This window comes from Numenius arquata, chromosome 1 (genome assembly GCF_964106895.1).
Source record: "Numenius arquata chromosome 1, bNumArq3.hap1.1, whole genome shotgun sequence".
Classification (NCBI taxonomy): domain Eukaryota; kingdom Metazoa; phylum Chordata; class Aves; order Charadriiformes; family Scolopacidae; genus Numenius; species Numenius arquata.
In genome coordinates this window covers 112302903-112324161 of record NC_133576.1, presented here as the reverse complement: position 1 = coordinate 112324161, position 21259 = coordinate 112302903, and the positions used below count along the sequence as shown (strand labels likewise).

The 21259-nt window shown below is 42.3% G+C and overlaps 1 protein-coding gene across 1 annotated transcript; it reads right to left on the bottom strand.

Annotated features, from left to right (window-relative positions):
- Positions 1 to 1879: 1879 nt before the first annotated feature.
- Positions 1880 to 20954, bottom strand: LOC141464364 (phosphatidylinositol 3,4,5-trisphosphate 3-phosphatase TPTE2-like). Its single transcript, XM_074147233.1, has 18 exons — positions 20751 to 20954; positions 18593 to 18670; positions 16205 to 16252; positions 15326 to 15484; positions 14797 to 14916; positions 12003 to 12102; positions 11105 to 11168; positions 10514 to 10578; positions 10112 to 10172; positions 9127 to 9208; positions 8957 to 9045; positions 7630 to 7691; positions 6648 to 6728; positions 5541 to 5646; positions 4807 to 4904; positions 4345 to 4440; positions 3796 to 3866; positions 1880 to 2161 (listed from the first exon to the last, which is right to left on the bottom strand). Exons 1-18 carry the CDS (start codon positions 20798 to 20800, stop codon positions 2059 to 2061), a joined length of 1533 nt encoding a protein of 510 aa, XP_074003334.1. The 5' UTR covers positions 20801 to 20954; the 3' UTR covers positions 1880 to 2058.
- Positions 20955 to 21259: the final 305 nt, after the last annotated feature.

Genomic DNA, 21259 nt, shown 5'->3' with positions numbered 1-21259 from the left:
TTAACAGCCCTGCAAACTATTAGAAAGGGCATCCTAGGACAGCGATATCCAGTTGCCTGAGCTAAGCCAAAAGGAACTTAGTCATCAGCCACTTCTAGCTGCAATAAAACGGCATCCTAGTCCAGCTCCTCCTCCATTCAGTGCCAACACCGAGGCCTGGTCTGCCCTCTTGCTCCATCGCCCTCTAGTGCTGCAGCTGTGGTCTTACTCCTGGATAAGCAGGCGATTCCTTCCCCTTCTCAAGCCAGAGATGCAGGGGTTGCTTTAAATCTACCAGCACCCCTTAACCCTGAGGGGCAGTTTATGTGCAGTGACACCTGCAGCCCCTGAAGCAACGCTAGTTTGGGGAACAGCACTGCAGAAGTTGACCATGAGCCAGCACACCCTGGGCTGCAGCAGCAGGCTCTAGAGCCAGCAAATGGGACAATTCTGACCCTCTGCTCATACCTCTGACATCTGTCAGATCAGACATGGAATACCACATCCAGTTTCACTTTCCCCAGTATAAGAAACGCAGTGACATACTGGAGCAAGTCAAGTAGAAGGCAACGAGGATGGATGGTAGAGAAATCCAAGTTTGTTCACCCACAGCAGAAAGTTGAAGAGGTATCTTGCTGCTGTCTACAGTTACCTCATTCATGGGAGAGGACAGAGCCAGGCTCTTCACAGTTACACCGGGGCAGGACAAGCTGCAACAGCTACAACTTGGAACATGGGGAATTCCAACCAGGAAGGAAAAGTAGTGATAAGATCAAGTCTTATATGAAAACTCTATCCGTGGAGATATACGGAACTGAACAAGGTTGTATGGACTACATGTATCTGGGTGACCCAGGCTCACTCTGTCCTCCACCTGGAACACTGCTGGTCATTCAAGACAAGTTCCAGCCTCCACACGTGAAGCACTGATAGAAGCTCCAACACTGTGGGAGTTTCCAACAGTCCAGCTCTTAAATACCAGGTAATTCCAGTAATTAAAGGTAATTGCACAGCAATAACAGAAGTTGAGTCCACACATGCTTCATAGTATACCACTACCCTCTAGTGAGCACAGGGAAAGTACGTGAATTCTTTGCTTACTTCATTAAGTAGGTATTAGCTATGGAAAGCTGTCGCTCCCTTTCCACTCTTGGTTCCTAACAATGAAAAGATCAAGGAAGCAACCGGACCAAGATGTACACATGAACCTCAACACACATTTGATATCAAGGAAGACCTGAACAGTCCCCACCAGAGAGCTGCACTGCCAAGAACAGCTGGAAGCAGAATAAGCATCCTGGAAGTTTGTGCATTCCAGGTCCAGCTCAAGAGGGATCAGTGAGCATTTGCAGTATTAGCTCAAAGCATCAAATCCATCACATGCAGGTATTAAGGCAAGCCTGGCTAACTCATCCCAGGCAGTTTGCACACTCCTAAGCTGATGACATCCAGACCTAAGGAAGGGTTAGGGAATGTGGCCATCTCAGCCCTTTGAGGGAGTTAGAGCAGCAGAGCAGCAGCTATGCAGCCTCCAACCCCACATTCAGCTCCCAGGCCAGGTGTTGCTCAAAACCCTACATCACTGGATTTCTGATGCAGCGAGGTTCAATACCAAGACTCCTACTTAAGAAGCGGTAGTCTGGCATGGGTAGATGAATCTTTCTCCCTCCAAATTCCCATGTTCTACTGACTTTGGAAAACCCTGATGCTGAGGGAAGGCATGTCAGATTTTTCCAACAGTCTCCTGCAGACTGCTGCTCTCCACCCACCATCACATTAATGCTCTTGCAATTGTCTTAAGTTAATAAAGTAGGGATTACCTGTATGTAGGGACATCCTCCAAAAGGATCCAACAGCTCATTACCATGACATAACAGTCAGCTCACACTAAGGAACTCTTCAGAGTATTATTGCTCTGCACAACAGAACTTCATGTAAGTTTATTTGAGAAGTTGTATCTACACAGAAATACATTACATACACCAAAATGAGACTGCTTCACTTCATACTGAAGCAGCAAGACATCATTCTCCAGGAAAAGAGGCAAGTTTTATGCGTTTCCCTTCTTTCGGCTTTCACTTATGGTTCAATAAAGTTCACCTCCACAGCAAATGTCTCACTATAGACTTTCCATGTTTTAGACTTGTGAGGGTTATCCAACTCATTCCTGGGAAGGTAGAGTCTGAAAGACAAAATTCAGTAGCAGATCTTACAGCCCAAGACATGTTTGTCCTTTCAGCCAGTCAAGAGAACTTAAGCTCAGCACTGGAATATTAAATATAACCCCAGATCTTGAATTCAGATAGACATCAGCCATGCCTGCACAGGGCTTTGGATCTGAAGCAGTCTGAGAAACATACAGTCAACCTGATGGATTTGTGGGGTTTTGTTTTTTTTCTTCTCTCTAAAGCCCCACAGTGCCAGACTGTTAGAGTAAAATTAGTGTTATGCTCAGCTCAAGGCCTCCTGACGGGATGCAAGTGGCAGGAATTTAACTGACCACCCTAACAGCAAAGATTTGATTCAGTACCCTGTCAAACTCATCAGGTGTATTCTTCACTTCTAGTTTTTACCAAATTCACGTCTAGTTGCCCATTAGCTGTGGCTGAATTAGAGATACAGAGATAGGAGCACTGCCTTAGCAGCTCTTTCACTGCTGATCAGACCTAGTCCATCTCAGGTCTACCAGACTTCTCTGGGCAGAAAGGGAGAGTCTCTACTAAATTATGTTTAAAAGAAGCTCTGGTTGGGCATCCTCCCTAGCCCTGCAGGAAACAAAGCACTTGGGTGAAACTTGAGATAGCACTGTATATGCCCATCAGACAGCAGGCATACATTTCTCCTGGCACTGCTTTGGTCTAACTGTCTGCACCTCAGCTGCAAGGTGCAATGCTGGCTCAGCATATTAAGTTTAGAGTTATGAACACAGACTCATGGCTACCTCTCCACATGTTCTGATGGGATCAATTAAATAAGAATTATTTCCTTCCTATTCTAGTCATGGGAACACAGTAATTATATCAAATGTCAAGTTCACTGTTCCTCTGTCTAAATCTGTCAAGTTTGGTAGAGAGAAGAGAAGGATCTCCTGTCTCTGCGTTTTTACATCACTCCCCTAGTGAGACAGACAAGCCCAGTCTTCCCTCACTGGAGCTCTCCCAGGAGTTCTAGCCTCAACAAGAAAACCCACAGTAATTTCTAACTTTTACAAAAGCAAGAGAAGCAGTAGAAAAGCATTTCTTTGGAATCCCAAGCATCAGTACCTCTAACTCTGGTCTTAATGTTTGCTTGCTAAGCTGCTGAATTAGTTCCAGCCTCTCAGGCAGCCATGCACTGGAACAGGTTGCCCAGAGAAGTTGTGGATCTCTGTTACCTGGAAATGTACAAGGCAAGGCTGAATGGGGCTTTGAGCAACCTGCTCTAGTGCTAGGTGTCCCTGCCCATGGCAAGGGGGGGTTGATGATCTTTAAGGTCCCTTCCAAACCATTCTATGATGGCAGAGTTGCCTTTGGCTTGACTAGTTAGCATTACCTTTTTGAACTCAAGTTCATTTACAATAGAGTGCTGAGGAAAAAGAGTCCAAAGGATTAAGTTGATTAAGATAAAGAGCTCAGATGTTTAAAGCACTTGGCATAGTGTGAGTGCTTACTGCCTGCTTGCAAGTTACAATTGAGAGTCAGAGACCAGTGCCCACACAGAAGGCAAGACAGGCTTGATCAGCCAGTTTTCTCAGCCTTCAGTACCACACTTCAGAAGTTTCACCTCTGTTCAGACACCAGAAGCTCAGATCTGAAGGCAGTCACTATGATCACTTACCTGTTATTTTCAATAAAGGAAGTGTTGAACCAGAAGAAGAATGGGCAGTCATCATAGCCTTTTGGGAGATCCTAAACACAAAAGACCTTATTCAAGGACTTCATTAGACAATAGGACTCATTTTTTGCAGAGCAAGAGTAGCCACCTGTACTGAGTAGTTTGGTTTACAAAGCTACAGTGCCAGAGTTGGTACACTTGAAGAGCCCAATATCACACTCAGATCACTATTTTCACTGAAGGTATTTCACACCTAGGTCTCTCAAATTTAATACAATGAAGTAAGAAACCCATGTTAGAAGCAGCAAGTACTCAATTAAGATAGCTTGGTGATACCATATGACCAGCCAGATGCCTCCCTCACCTGTACAGGCTGATACAACAACATTTGCTGCATCAGTCATTGCACAGAGGTGGAATAACATCAGCTGCTACAGCGGGGCCACCCCACACAGGAGTTCAACGCAGCTTCTGCCCCACACAGTCCAGCTGCTGTTTGCACTGCAGCCTCTCCCAGCACTCCAGTGAGGGTCTTCATGCTGTTGTACTTACAGAATGTGATTCAAATCGGACTTTCACATCACCGCTTATAACAGGGCTGTCTTCCAAACCAATGACTACAGAGTTACTTTCAGAATCAAAGAAGAGCTGATAACAGAATAAAGTATAAAAAGTTACTACAGAGAGACAAGGGACCAATTCATGACAATACCCAGCTACTCATTCATGGTATACAAATACAATAGCAGTGCTAGAAAAATATCCAATTATTTTAGCTACACTGGTTAGAGTGAGCTATTGTGTTCAGTTGACTTCTAGGAAAATCTTTCACTATTTTACTCTTCCTGGGATTTAGCAAAAAGCTTAGCTTTTACATTCTCTCAGAATTTACAACATCTGTTTATTTAGATAGTTTTATGCCCAGTATTCATCTTCTATGGGAAGACACTTTTGACCTGTAAGTCAGCTTTCAGGTTCTGTGACTCAACTGACACAATTTCATAGTACTCTCACCTTGCAGTTTCCTTGACTGGCACATACACATTCCAGTACAACTTGCTTCTTCACTATTATCTGCACCTTCATATCAGTTCCATTGCCCTTCCCAACTCCTAGGAAGAAAAAGCTGCGTTATACCACAGTATATATATTAGCTGGAAACACAAGTGGTCATGAAAACCAAGGGCAATCTTATTAAGTGCCTTCTCTTCAGAATGGTAGAGACTTAGAAGTCAAATCCCAAAGGTAGTTCAAGATTCAGTGGCTGAAAGCTGTATTTTGAAGTAGCAGTGAATTCTACCAGTGGAGCAGGAATAGGCTAATGTAGGGTCTAGCTCCACTGACTAAACAAGAACAGTAGTTCAACATCCTCTTGAACAGGTACTGCTGAAATTCCAGCCTTTTATCAAGATTATCAGCACATGTGTATAGAAACAGGTGTGTATATCAAGCTGAGAAAGAGCATATCTAGCTCCACATGTGGAGTTAATCTCACTTGAAAAGTGATTCCCCTCCCAAAACAGAGTAGGTTGTATGTGAGCCACCTTTTGACCAGACACCCAAAAAGGGAAAGAACACAGGGGGTAATTGCACTCCAAAATACTCTTCATTGTATTTTAATTGAATACTCAAATCCCAGTAAGTCTACATTCCTGTCATGGGCTTGTCAAGAGAGACAGTAGAGATCAGCTGCCTGTACTAGGAAACCATTACCAGATAGAGGAACGTCCAAATTCAAGAATTCTTACCATGTATAGAGTGGATTTTGAGGTTTTTTATTTTGAGTTGTCTCTCTGGTGGGAGTTTCAAGTTATACTTGTTTTTCAGGATCTCATAATACCCAACATACCTACTCTGTAATGCAAAAAACCCAGACACATTATGCAGTTTCTATACCCCACATAGACTAATTAGTCAGAAGTAGGATTAAATAGATCTTCTATGTCAAGTTCTTAGAGCTAAGTCCAAAGCTAAGAAGAAAATTGCCATTCATTCTCCTTCCCCTCCCCAGTTCAAACAATTTTAGACAAATTCAACATCTACATTTTTAAGCAGTATTTAAACTTAAGTTTGTTCTAAGAGGAATTCTGTACTTTTGAGTTCAGCAAGAAATGAGCTTTTATTCTGTAGCTTTTTAAAGGGGCAGAATGTTTAAATGTACAAGAAGCACATTCTGAAGGACAGCTGTACTTCCATTTTATTTTATGCCAGCAACTAAACCACCTCTGTCACCAGCTTCACCTCACACCTCTGAATCCCTTGGTACACTGTGAATCAAAATGAGCAAAGCCCCAAACTGTGGTCTGAGGTGGTGACTTGTTTAGTATTTCCTTGTGAATGCAGTCTCTAGAGGATGCATTCCTCCCCAGGCAGGGCTGCAGGCTTCAGTACATCCTCGATAAACAGCCCAGTTGTCTTATAGGGTCATGCTCCTGTGAGGGTGGGCAAACACTGCAACAGGTTGCCCAGAGAGGCTGTGGAGATATTCCAAACCCGATAGGGACATGGCCCTAGGCAACCTGCTCTAGCTCACCCTGCTTAACAGTGGGGTTGGACTGAAAGCTCTCCTAATCTCAGCAATTCTGTTATCTTAGATACCATAACTCAGATTTGATGATACTACAAAGAGAAAGGCATAAGGAATGTGCTTGGACAGAGGAGAGTGGGGGGAAGATGCAGTGCAACCCTACTAGTTGATAGTCTTCCAGCCCTTCAAGAAAGAGTACAGAAAGTTCAGGAGTTAAGCATTAATAGGAACCTACATCTCTGAAACAAGGCAGGGGAGGTGGGGTAGTGTAAGCACTCACAAGGCTAGTGTTGGTTTGGCTACTGTTACTGACCCTGCTCAAGCTTACCTGGGATGGAGTTTCAACTCCTTGAAACTTGGTACTTGTGCTTCTATCAGTTCTTCTCTCCCCAAAGTAGTCCAAACTTTCCTACATAGGAAGATAATTTCAAGGGCTAAGATATTCATTCCACCACCATTCCCCTTCCCGAGAAGCGGATAGTAAACTAGAATTACATTAGTCAATTCCAATAAGGGAATGCAAGTAAAAATATGCAATAGTTGTTTTGGTATCTTCTAAAGGAGGCTTTTAACTAGAGTAACAAAAGTACTAATTAGGAAGTCAGATACACTGAGCCTGTCATCCTTGAGAGAGTGCTAATAAAGCTCATTGAATGAGAAGAGCAATGTTTTAAGCAATTGTTTTAGAACCATTTATATGTCTCATGTGGTGTGTGGCAGACCAAGCTGAACATTAGTTTGGACCTTCAAAAGCCAGACTCAAAAAAGCAAGTTATTAGATGGTTACACACTCTGGCCAGACTACCTTGAGTGACCTGGGCCTTCTGCAACCCAGGTCTCCAGACTGATACACTGGACCCGAGATATAAAGCAGCACATGCATCTGTCCCAGCTGGGACTTGCTGATCTTTCTCCCTTTCCCCAGAAAGGCTTCTTGCTGTAATGCTGGCAGTCAAGACAGGACAATTCTTGATGACTCACACTACACTTCAAAACACTGACACTATCTTCAGTAGAGCATGCTCAGAAGCTATCTGCAGTTTAAGAAAGTTGTTGCTCAAGATCCTAGGTCTACTATGCCTCAAAAAAAAAGCCTTCAAAGTTGGTATCCTGTTAAATTCTATTTTTCCCAGTTCTTCATCAGAAAGGAATTTACATAGCAGCAAGATTTGCAAGAACGTTTTTGTAGAACAGATTGTTCACAGTATCCTTGTTCAAGTATAGAGGTTATTAGTGCATTTCACACCTAGCAATAGGTTCTAAAGGGGCATTTTGAATACTAGAAGAATAAAAAAACACAGTTTTTTTACCTTTGCACTCTCAAACTGGTCACTGTCTATGAGCCAGGTACAGACCATTGTTCCAGTCCTGCCTGTATTAGAAGTAAGAGACAAATTGAACTACAGGAGTTCAAAGGTATTTGGGATTATTTTTGTGAAGTTCTAACTTTTGATATAGAAGAGATAACAGCACATAATAGACACTAGAGTACTCAAGCATCTGTACTTCTGTGAAGAATGAGTTAAGAAAGTACTGCGGTTTGTGAACTTGTTCCTTGAAAGCATTCCCATTTCTCTGTAGTATTCCTAGAGATACTGGCCAGCTTCCAAAGTATCTGCACACTGCATTTAGCAGGGGATAGAGTTAAGCACATGCTACTAGATTAGGTTAAAGACTGGCACTTACCAGTGCTCTAAGCCTCAAGAGCTGCTTCTCTGCTCCAACTCCCCCCCGACCCCCGCCACCAACCCTACTAAGAAGGCATCAGGACTGCTAGCACTAAGACTCCAGTAGAGTCTCAGTTTTGAGCTTAAGATCTCAGAGGTCAAGTCACCCCTCCCTACACTGGTTCTTCAAGCTGGTTTTGTCCTGCAGGTAATTTCAATGTTCAGTTTTGCAAAACCTTTTAAGCTGTGGTTCAAGAGGGGGGAAAGAGCCTTCTTTATGTTAAGTAACCACCTGGTTTAAGCCAAGTGTTTGCAGTAGTAACATCAGGCAGCTGAAGATGTGGCAGAAGTTTGCAGGGAAATTTGACTTAGCTGTACAGCTATATATGCACTTCAACAGCTCCCGCTCTACTACAGGTTGCGCATAGCACCAATAGGTCAGCTCATGTGCAGTAGCTTTGAGTAGCCTGTTCCCATAAGAATACATTATACTCTATTGCATAATACCTTGCATATCTTGATTTAAAATCCAGTACCTACAACATTCCACCCCCCACCTCAAGAAATTAAAAAGCTTGAGGTATATTACAGTGCAGGATATTCAGTGTGGGTGACTGCCAGGGAGCCAAAGCAACAGCATAACACTTTTGATAACAGTTTCAGCAGCTCCCTATCTCTGGGAGACTGCTCTCCCAGCAGTCAGGACAGCAGGAAGTTAGTGAAGACTATCTTAAGATATCAGATACCAGCTTTGATTAAAAGCCAATTTAGGCACCTAGAAATGGGGCTGTGTAATACTAAACACACAGTGCTCTACTGTTGCTAGTCATCACAGCATCCGCCAAATTTGTCAAGTTACATTCTAAACCCATCCCATGCTATGGCTTAAGGCCATACTTACATCAAAGAAGCCATGATAAGAATAATATGTAATTTCATGTGTAATCTGTGTATGCTACAGAAGTCCTACCTTTGCCTCCTTTACAATGAATTGCTATGATGTTCTTTTCATCTTGACTCATCCATTCACGGACACTGGCAGTGAATTTCAGCATGTCTCTGCATAAGAGGAAAATTAGCTGATCAAAGCAAGTGCTCACAAAAGAACTGTCGTAACATATGTTTCTTGACAAGACTCACTGTAGCGCTGGGACATTGTGGTCATCAATAAAGATCCTTTCCACTCTGTAGTGAAAGTACTTGGGGTCATAGCCTTTCTCACCTGCAAAGAAAGATCTGGAATTATAACAGGAAGGGCAACAGACTTGCAACAAAGAAAGTTACTGACACACAACTGCTGGTCTGAGCATATATTAGTTGAAGTACAGTAGTAAAAATGGACAGATCAAAGGGGAAAAACTATGAGTAATTTGGCTAAGACCACGCTTCTTAGCTTCTACTTTCACACCTCTCACTTTTAAGTGAAAATTCACCTACAGGCCCAGAGGGCCATTCCTTTCCATAGGGGTTATTTAGGGATCTGAAAGTTAATGTTCTGATGTACTCTAAGGGTCAATGACAGCAACACCACCTAAAAAGTGTTAAGGAGCTGTTAACACCACACTCCTCGTCTGTGACCCCTCATCTACCCCTGTTAGCCAGAAGACAGTCTTACTTTTTCACAACTTCAGTATCAATGCTTCTATATCACACCCTGTCTGCTTCCAGCTCTGATGCTCCACTGGGAGAGCACAAGCCACAGAATAGTTGTTCCTGAAGTATTTTTCATTGTTTTAGCCACCTCTAAACAGAAGATCTTTTAACTATTCATTCACCTCATTCTTCTGAGCCTTCATTAGAAAAATCCTCCAACATCACCCCAAGTTTTAGCCCAGGTTTCATTTTATACTTCTGTAGTAGGAGTTTTGGAACATTGAAGCAGTTGTACAGCATGAGCAAGGAATTCTAAACTGTGAAGCATCCCTTATCTCCTTTGCAAGCTTCAATACAATATATTAGATACTAAAAGTCAGTAGCCACATTCAGGACAAGGTAGTCAGAAACAACTATGTACTTTTGACAGACTTTGAATTCCTGGAGATCTAGTATTGCCAGCATCATACCTTGAAAAGATGTTTTCCTGTTTAGCAGTATTTCAATACAGTCAGCAGCTAAACATACTTACTGCAGAGATTGTAGACTTTATAGTGGTCTGCATGTTTGGTGTCCAAAAATCTTGCAACTTCCTACAGCAACAACAAGATACAAGTTCAGAGTAGTTAGTACTCTACTCTTTATTTCCACTGCCACCCCAACCCCATTCATAAACTGCCCTTGGAGAGTAGGCCCTTTCAGCCCAATAGCTCAGGTTCTTGTCTGGAATAAAAGTACTACTGCAACTATCTTCCCCGCTGTATTTATGTTTCCATGTTATCAGGCAGCATAGCTCTAAAGGGCATTAATGCAGATCTTTTAAGACAGCAGGACTAGGACTGACTTGACAATCCAGTCCATACGCAAGCTCGTGGGAACCTAGTAGTGAAACAGCATTCAGAAATACTGAACTTGGTAGAGCAGAGATTTTTACCTCTATAGGGTTCCTGTAGAAAGACTGCTTCCCAGAAGATGGAAATGACATTGCAATAATGCGATCTGTGGAAGAGACAGCAATCAGAAGGATTGGGGAACCCTCTCCACATGTAGGAACTACACAACTGAAAGCAGCATCATTATGAAACTGCTTATTTCTACCCTAATTATAAGAACCACCTACTCATTTGAGAGAGGTTTTCTTCTGCATTTAGTATAGGTAGAACAGGAGAATAATGCTTCCTGAAGCATCAGCTACCATTAAGTGTCAGTCTCCATAGAATCACAGGCCAGAAATTCTATGAGTTAGTCAACAGTTTCTCAGCTCTAGTCCCCTAGGCCTCAGGAGAATTTGTATCATTCCATACAGCATGTACAACCTCTCTCCCAGAAGGCTAATCCTTGAGAACAGTATCAGAGTCAGGAATCCACATTTCAAAATCCCACAGAAAAGGAGTAGGCCTGGTTTGACTTCATACTTAAGTTTCATTAGTCTAAAACATTGCCTGTATTTCATGTCAAGCACTTATTAACAGACTAGTGTTAGCAGGACGTAACATGCTGCAAAGTGTCATTTGCTTCTACAAACCAGTAATGTAAGTGAGATCCAGATCAAAGCCATCTTTCATATAACGCCTTTTGTTTTCAGAGACCTGCCAAAAAAAATAATAAATAGAGAGTCTTCCAAAGGAATGCCAAAGATCAACAAGTGTTGCCTGTTTCTAGGAAAAAACAGCTACCTGGAGTCTGAAATCAAGTCATGAGTAGCAGAGCCTCACTTTGCTATAGCAAGGTTGACAGAATTAGCCAAGAATAATATTTATTGTGTTAGCATTTAGGTAGAAGATCCATAAAGAATTTTTACCCTGAAGTATCAAGTTTATTCTAGTGGAAACACCACTGCAGATTCTTTGCAGACTGCAGCATGAATCTGTCATTGCTATTTGAGTGTTTGGGGGCTGAAGGAAGAAAGAAGAAAGTTAAGGGCAGCATAACCAAGACTGCTTATTTCTGAGCAAAAAGACATACTTGAAGCTTAAAGTACCACTGTAGTGCCCTTGATGAAAACAAGAGGTGTCTACAATGGATAGGGCTTCAATAGCTAGATTGTTTTGGTTTTGTCTGGAATAAGCAATAGAAGCATTAAAATTCCTATCCTCCCCCATCTGAGGAAAAACAATCTGTGTACCACACAAACTATCAGTTGAGCCACAAGGTGGTGTTGCAATCACTTCGATATGGTGGCCTTCCAGATCAAGCCACTGCTGACTTGAGCAAAGTTAAGAATTATTAGCTACACTAGAAGTTGGGGGCAAAGCTCTGGTACCCTGTTGGGGACACTGAAGAGACATGCTGCCTCAGCCATATTATCAGTGGGACACCAATAGGCTGTGTGGGCAGCCTTGCTGCTCACCACTGATGGCTGCCTGGAGAAATAGAGTTGGAAATGGTAACAGCAGCCTACGTACATTAAGAAGCCAACTTACCATTCTCCTGGTCACCACTTCAAGTTGCTTCTTTTGTGAAGCCAGGCGAAATATTCTTATTAAGATGACAATTCTCAGAACTCGGAGGAAAGTAACCATTCTAGAGGAGAGTCAGATTCACCATGAAAGAAAATGAATACAACTAAACTTAGCTGGAAAGCTTAAAATTATTTAAAAGCTGTTTCAGAGACAGTTTAAAGCTTTGTTTCATATACAAAACTATGACTTATCAAGCTGATTTTGGAGAAAGAATACTATGCTTGAAGAATACCCTTGTTTTATTGAGGTTTTTTTGGAAGTACATGTTCCGAGCACCTAGCAGAACTAGGAAACCCCCTACATGCTCAAACAGGCTTTCCCAGGCACCTCCTTCCAGCAAACAACACTACCTATGTTATTATCCCCAAGTTATTTTTCCTTGAAGTTTGTTCTCAAGTATACATTTAAGTGTAAGTAGCTACCTGAAAAAAGAAGCTATACATCATACCTTGATTAAGAAACCTAAGAAGAAAAAAAAAAAATCAGTATAAAACCCTGTGTTTAATCATTCAGCAATTTAAGCTGATGATTTGGTTTGAGGAACTTTGAACTGCTGTTGAACTTTGAAGCAGGCAAGATGCTTATGCGAGTGGTTCTATGGAAACAACTGAACAGGGGCAGCTGCTTTCATGTACCCTTAGGGATTAGGGCAAACTAACACTTATTCCTTAAGGAGTTATGTGAGCATATGCACGTATTTCAGGTCCTGATACACTTAGGTAGGAATCCTGGTGAATACCTACAGTATTATAGAAACATTATCCCATCACCTTCCAGTTGATGACAGTCTGCTCTCCACTGACATGAAGCTTAAAGTCAACCAAACAAGGTTGTCCTGGACACCTGGAGGAAAGCTTCAGTTTTTTCCCGCCCAGCTCCTTCCTAGTCTCAGACCACCCTGCTGTTTTAAAAACAGAGTCCCCTTGGAGCTAGAAGCCAAGGAGATAAACCAACACTGGAGTGAAGACTCCATGGCCACTCTCCCCAGCCTGAACTACAACTGTGAGTGGCAGCTGTTCAGGATAAAAGCAGTTTGCATTCTGCCCTTTAGGAAGTTAGCTCATTAAACATTAGCTCCCAGACTAATACCCTACTCTCATTCCTCAGTGTCCTTTAACATGTCAGACTTCACGCAAACGGGTAACTCATCCCAATGCACACCCAGCTAGATCAGATTAGAAACGGAGACCATACCCCTCCATCAGGGCATGTTACCTCTATGGACTGCCACTGAAATCTCACTTGTCACATATATGCTCTCATTCACATAAAGGCTGCTCAGATTTAACTATTCTGAGATATATCAGGCGCTTTAAGACTACTGTTTGCTTCTTGAGGAAGGTCTGTGAGGAAAGAAAAGTAATAAACGCCAGGTAGGCTATTGGGAATTAGTTGGATTGTGTGGGCACTGCTGTAATGTTAGGCGGGAAGACCATCTCAGCATTTGGGATTTGGCCAAGTCTGAGGTATCATCTAGTGCCAGGTAGCAATATTTTGGTCAGAGCAGGACTGAGGAGCCCTTAACAAGAGAAACTTTACAGAGGGTCTCAAGAACTGCATGGGTGAGATGGTAGGCCCCAGCTGAGCATCTTCTGAGATCAGCGTGAACTCCCTTTTATGTGACCCAAAAAACCTATTCTAAATCCCCGTCAACTTCAGCAAGTTAGAATACAAGGAACTTGCACACACTGGTCTGCAACAGGGTGGGTCAGTGCAGCATCAGGCCTACTACTAACAGCCTAGTAAAGACAGCAGCACAGATTACCCTGTCACAGTGTTATTTCTCCTACCTTTAACTGGATGCTGCCATAAGATGAAAGCTGATTTAGAAAAACATGCCCAGAGAAGCAGGAAGTAATCATTAAACTCAGCTTAATGTTTAAGACGACCTAGAAGGAAACAGCCTTTTATGATTCTGAGGCTGCAAAAGCTACTCCTTTGACAGTTCTACTCTTTGAAACCCGAGTTTAGCTGGCATTTGAAGAGACAACTAATACTTCCAGATGTTTGTCCAACTATTCTGGGTTCCTCAATAACTAGACTTTGAGATGGTTTCTTCTAGAAGAATGTTCTCCTCCTTAGGCCCAGTAGCAAATTGAATTGGGGGGGTGATTATTTAATAAAAAAAAAAAACACACAACCAAAACACCCTCAACTTCCTTCCCTCACTGATGCAAGCATGTTTCACTAATTCAAACCTAGTGCAGATAAACTAATCTTAGAGTTGCAGTTCTCTCTCCATCAGGAATAGATTCCTCTCATGGGTTATCATTGATCTATAGAAAACAGATTGAAATGTGACTTGAATTAACTTATGCACAGCATTTCTCTCCTCACCAGGGCATGCCTGAAAAAGCCAATATATGCTACCATGTTCCATTTGCTACTTTAATCCAACTCTTCTTTCTCGCTTTCTTCAGACTCTCCTCTCTATCAGGGTTGCTGCTCACCTTACCACCCAAAAAAAAAAAATCCCTGAGTGAGAGCACTTGATGGTCTCACTATTAGCTTTTAATTACCTCAACCGATATATTTAGATCATCTCTGCCTTTGAGACAGGGACAGTCTGTAGACTGCATAACTGTAGACCAAAGTCAGCTGTCTCTACCCTTCATTAGTCTGTACCATGAAATACTATCACAGCTGTATTTGTGACCTCCTACGCACACACCTAGCTTAGAGGTGCCCAAGAAGGTTCTCAGAAAACTATCAAGAAGAGAGAGCTCACATTTAAGAGCTGCCATACCATTCTTACCTCGGTATCTGATCTGCTGCAGCAAGGTCTGAGAAGGAGTACGTCATGTTAATTAACAGAGTGCCCACCACTATGAATGCATCCAAAATATTCAGTTTAGACCGGAAATAGTTCCTGAACCTGAAACAAAGGAAAGTTTTAGACAGGTGCCCATATGGATAGAAAAGACTGAGACACTTTCAGGAAGAGAATCACCTATACAGAACTACTGCTAGAGACAAGCTCTCCTGAAGCAGTTCTTAACACTAAGCACTGAACGCTCGCTAAGAAAATAATCCTACACCTGGTCTACACACATAAGTCACAGCAAAGCTGATGCAGTTTCCAAGTGCTCACTTATATCAAAAGCACTTTACAAATTATTCTGTAGAAGGGTAACAGACAATATACAGCACCAAGAAAAGATGGGGCCATTTTCCATGACCAGAAAATTAGTCTACAGGACACATTCATAGTCCGGCCTTGAACTATTGCTTCCTTACTAGCTTAAGGGCTTGCCACATTCACTTAACTTTTGCCCATGCCTTACCCTTCAACAAACACCCTCAGGAGAACATCGATGAGAAAGAAGAGTGCTATTGCCAGGGAAACACCTTCAAGAATCTCTCTAACACCCTTCTTCTCACTGATAGCCAGATCCACAATCACAACTATAATGTCCACAATGATAAGTACGACTCCAAATACTCTGCAAAAAAGAAAAATACAACTTGAGAGGTAGGAATGAATTGGTGACATTTGACTGAAGAACACGAGCCCAGATATGTTTTTTTAAGCTGCTTCAGTGAGAGTGCGTTCTCTTACATACAGATTGAGGCTTGCTTGTATAAGCAGCTGAAGGACTCAAATTGCATTTTAAAGTGATCTGCACAGAATACATCCACCATGTGGAACTGTGTATTTACCTCAGACTCAGCTGTAGTTATTAACCCATAATTCCACAGCTACCTAGAAGTGGTACAAACCTGAATGCTTTAAAGGCACACAAGTGTTAGTGCTGTCTTTTGGCTTACATACCTTCCCTCCCAGTCATGACTTGGTGTGGTCCCTTAAAAATAACTGTCTTTAATGGCTTACCTTGTTTCAGCAACTAGACTGCATACAGGTGTCTAAGTGACTGTTCAAAGGCTGCCGCAGTCTGGAGTAAGCCATTAAAGAGCTTTTTTCTCAGTCAACAGCATTTACAGTTCTGACTTCCAGCTCTTTGGAGAATGTAGTCATATCTGTTTAAGACTTCTTTCCCAAAGTACTTTTCTCAAGTCACCCTTTCAGGGGGTTATAGGGGATTCAGTACTTTCCCGACAGAGCAGGCTGGAGTCACTGTTGTTCAAGGAACTCTTCAAGTTCTCACACCAGAAATAAGGACTACTTCTACCTTACCAATATCATTACAAGCACGATCTTTTACCTGAATCCAAATGACATCACAAATGGGGAAATTCTTCTCCTAATTGCACTGCAAGAGAAGAGAACTGGCATCAAGACAAGTGACATTTTGCTACTGATATTAGCCACAAGAGCACTATAACATTATTTTAGTTTTAGAATTCTGCACAGTAGGGATTTCTTTAAGAGGAGATTATTCAGCTGCATTCATGAAGTATATAGGTTAAGACAGTACTTGAAAGCAATACTTTGACCACTTGTTAGAAGTAGTATTCACCAGTTACAGACCCTAGAAGTACAGCAGTATGTACTTTTGCTTAACACTATTCAGCATCACAATTCCAGTGACCACTAGAAGTCTGGCTTAATGTCCAGTTATAAGCTTCAAGAAGTGGGCTTACACAACAGCTATTGGTCAAGAGGAACATTAAAGAGGATAAACATCTGCTAAGGCATCTTGTTCAAGATATTTGCTTATTATATCAGAAAAATTTTTTCCAGGCCTGGAAAAAGCTGCACTTGTTAATAACTCCACTACTGCTTCTGTGCTCCTGGAATAGAGGAAGAAAAATCCCTCTTCTACCTTTAAAAGAAATGTTGGTTTGGCTTTCAGATTAAAGACTCAAGTGCCTTGGCAGAAAATGGGTTACTGAAGCTAAGTTCTTGCAATTGTGAGTGTTATCTCCAGCTCTAACAGGGTTCCACCTCCTGTTTCCAGTAACAGAAAATTTGTTGCCCCTTTGGTATGCTTTAAGCCTTCTGGTTTAAAGCTAGGCCTTTGTGTAACTATCTCACTAGCTGAAAGTATCTTTAGGTTACACCAAGAACTAAGGTAGAAACAATTATCTGCAAGCCCCAAGTTCTGACAGTTTACTTAGCAGACTGGCAATCTGTTTTCCTTCTTGGAATTACTTAACTACTGTAAGCACTCAGTCTTTTCTTAGACACTTAAAAGAAAACACTTTCTCCATATATATCACTAACAGTAGGACCTACCAAAGGTTCTGACATACTGACAAAAAAAGCACTGGTAGATTCCTTTTGTATTATTCATATATCTACCCTATCTTTCCTGTTATATACAGTCACTAGACTTCCCCTCCTCACCACCACTAGAGATTACCACTGTTACAGGAAGTCTTTGTCAGCTCAATAATGCATATTGCACCCCAGCAATCCTGCCTGAGTTACTTGTTTCCTCTAAGGTAACTTGAGCATTGCATTCCACCAGGTGCACATCCCTAACACCTCAATAACTCCCTTTACAACAAGGCTGCGTATCTTTGAAGTGATGAGGAAGCATCTTGCTGGGCTTACTGAATTAGCCCATACTAATTGAAAACTTTCCTAATAACAAAACTAATACTAGTTGAGACTTTAAACTAAGAAACAAGGTCTAGCCAGCAAGCATCTGCACCCTTAAGCAGGAAGGAGATACTTAGGTTGCAGTACCCACTTTTCTCCATAGAAGTCAAGGATGTAATAACAAGTCTTGTCTTGAAGGCAGCCTAGCATATAGGGGGTTTTCCTTGTGTTCAGAATGCCTAATATCTAAGGAAGCACTGCAGTAATTACACTAACAGTTTTTTGGTCTATATCTTCATCCATTAAGTCCTACACTGCAAATGTAGTAAGTACACCAAGACTTCAACTTCCACAGTCTAAGGACAAGTACCTTTATTAGATACACTAAAGACTGAAACACAGGCCAAATTGGAGTGGTGTGTCTGACAACATCTTAAATAAGTTGAAGAAAATGCAGCACATTTGCTCAAGAACTTAGCTTATAGCCCTTGTGAAATGCATTTGTAAATGCCAGCTTCTGAATTCTAGAAAGATGTGTTGTCACATAGAAAAACTGAGATAACAGGCTTAATCTTACTGTTCTTGAGCTGCAGGAACAGAAAAACAAGTCTATTCACTTGTCACTGACTTGACTAAGTATGCTACAACAGTCAGTAGTCTGGTGACAAGAGCTAAACACTGTTAGAAAAATAACTATTTCAAGAACAGAGTTAATCACTAGCAAGTTCAGATAGTTTAGTCTTGACAAGGGCATGATGCTTATTATTTGCCTCAGATACTCATTTACCTCATTTTCTCACCAGCATTTGTTCTTCTGTGCTCTCCCAAACTTGTTACTATGGGAAAATTTAATTAATGCAGTTTGGGTTATGCATTCTTCATAATATAAGGGACTTGTAGCTAGTTCTTGCCTTGGGCTTTCATCTCTAGAGTCATAAAGAAGTTTCCTGAACTTACTTGCCTTTGTGATATACTAGAACAAATGTCAATATCAAGTGATTTACTGGGCTTATCTCTACTTCAGCAAGCCATCTGCCTTCTTATTTTGGCTAAAAGGTTTCCACTTTTGGGGGCAAGCAAGGCATCTAGTATATCACTAGCTTACCTGGAACAGCTGTCTGGTTCATTTTCCTCATCACGACCATCATCAATCTTTACTGTGGGCTCTTCTGCTGTTGGAGAGCTGGCAGAGGAATAATACAAGTCAAAGGCTGATACAGATGTCAGGTTTATACATTGTTCCAGAGAAAATAATATTAACTGTCAGCTGAGCAGTGAGAAGCAGCCTGGACCGCGGCACAGGCCCATTAGGCCTAAGACCAGGGGAAGAAAGACTTTCGTTATGTTGGCACAGCAGAACCTCTTGGCTTGTACCGATCAAGTTTCTGTTAGCAATCCATCTTTCAAAACTTTCTCTTTTGGGGGAGGAAGGGAACAGATGTGTTCGGCGATAGGATAAAGGACTTTGAAGTAGGGCATCCAAGAGTCCACTGAGGACTTAACAGTCCAGTCCAGACTCTGGAAGTGCTGGAAGCATGCATATGCAAAATTGCTTCAGAGTCCAAAAGACATTAATGTTATTACAGTAAACTACTTGTTCAGAGAACGAATGTTTTCACCAGGAAAAGCCATAGCACAGAGATGTTTTTGTGCAGAGCAGGATACCAGACCGGAAACTGGAAGACCAGAGCAGCAGCTGAGCTAGTGCTAGAACAGCATTTTTTTTTTCGGGGTAGTGGCTGCTTGCCATAACTTCCTTAAAAGGGTCTCTTGAGATCACGTTTTTGTTCAGCCACCTGAGAAGCTCTGAAGGCCACGTGATTGACTTCAGAGGAAAATAAAGTGTAACATCCAAATCCAGGAGTTCCTAATTCAGCCTCCTCCACAGAAATACCATGCTGCATAATAGCACAGCCACAGTGTCTGCTGTGGCTCTGTCCCTGGCATCATTGCTTCTTGGGCAGGAGCAACTAAATACACATATTTAATATTGATGTTTCCATGCTGTTCTGAGGCAATCCAGCATGCTTGAAGCCTTAGTGTACCAACTTAGAGGACCCAAGTACTCTTCATGCCCCACAACAGACTGCTTCTGCAGTGTGGGCTAATCCCCTTTGAAGCAAGAAGTTTAATGATGCATTTCCTACAGTGTCAGCAACCCATACTGATGGTTCACCACCTGCACTCAGTATCAGGCTGAAGAGAATTATTTCCCTCCCCACCCCCCAACAATTTTGGTATTTAAAGGTAGTTTTCCAGCTCCAGTATCTCTAGACACCAGTATCCTCACTTTTTTCCTAGAACTGAACCAAAGCTCTAGTGATACGTGGCCATTCAGCTTTGCTTCCCGGCTATTCTTACAGGATTTCACTTGCAAGTCTCCTCTTAATGTACAGCTGAAATGCTTCACTCATTAAAGCAGATTGCTGCTGCTACAGCAATTTTGCTGCAGGTCACTTGCTTATACTTGTAGACACATGAAGTGCACCAAAAGCCACTTTCTTATCTACTGTGATTAAAATGAGCCAAAATAAGAATGAGCAACACTAGTGTTTTGGGTTAGGAAGCCAATCTTTAACACACAAAGAAAACAGAAGCCAAGCCCGAGTACACTGTTTCCATTGTGCTCTCACACAAAAATTCAGTTCTAGATAATGCTTTCCTCGGAGGGAGTTTGTTTTGCTGAGCACTCTATATCTACTTGTTGTCCAAGCTGGAACAAGCTCTCTGCCACAAGCTACTACATCTAGTCTGGGTGTGGAAGAGAGGAAAATGAGAATATACTAGAAAAGCCTAGTTCCTACACACACATATTCTCCATACAGAGCATAAGCTTTTCTGACTGCTCACGGCTAAAGGGAACTTCAGACCTGAAGCTTCTAAAGAGAGCAGAGCAAGAGCATCTTGCTCTACAAAAGACATTGACAGTGTTTCTGGATGCTAGAAGACAGCAGGCTTTACTGCCATGAGTTTATTATACCAGAGCTGGGTGCTTTGTACTTCTTATTCAGTTCTTAACTACTTCCAAGAAGTCAATCATAACAGTGTATTTCTCTCAAAGATATCACTCCTCTCAGATAACAGCATTTTGGGGGGGCGGCGGGAAGAATGGAGTGGGAACCACAAAGACTGTATGCTATATAAGCTTCAAGCACTCCATTATTCTCATTGCTAGATTTAAAGCACTAAAAGTCTAGACAGGAGACCACATACAGCATACTTCAATTCCAAGCCCATATGCTGGTGCAGTTCATTCCACTCACCTGGACCCTTCTGTCAGCTCTGCCCCTTGTTCATACTTCACAGTTGTCATCTTGCCTGTTCTTGCTCTGCTGGTCTGAAGACAAACACATCTAGTTAGAGAGATCAGCAGGAGAAACAGTGGATACCAGCATCCATCCTACAGCAGCTCTACGCTCATGCCACCAGCAGACAAGCTTCTGCTTCATTTTCAATTATTTCCTGCCACCCCCATCTGACAGAGCACAATCTTTATCCATAAGGGTAGTGAAAGCCAGCGCACTTAGTGTGACAAAGGTTGGTTTTTTTGACTACACCTAATGACCCACAGTGACAATAACATTAAAGCAGCATCTCTACCTCACGGTGAGATATCCCCCCCCCCCCCCCCCCCCTCCTTCACGCTATGAAACACACAGGAGCACCCGCTGGCACCTCCGGGAGGGGCACAGCCCCGCCTAAGACGGGCTTGAAGCCTCGGGGACTGGGTCCATCAGCTCCCGGGGCGGGAGTCCCGCACTTCGTCCCCTCA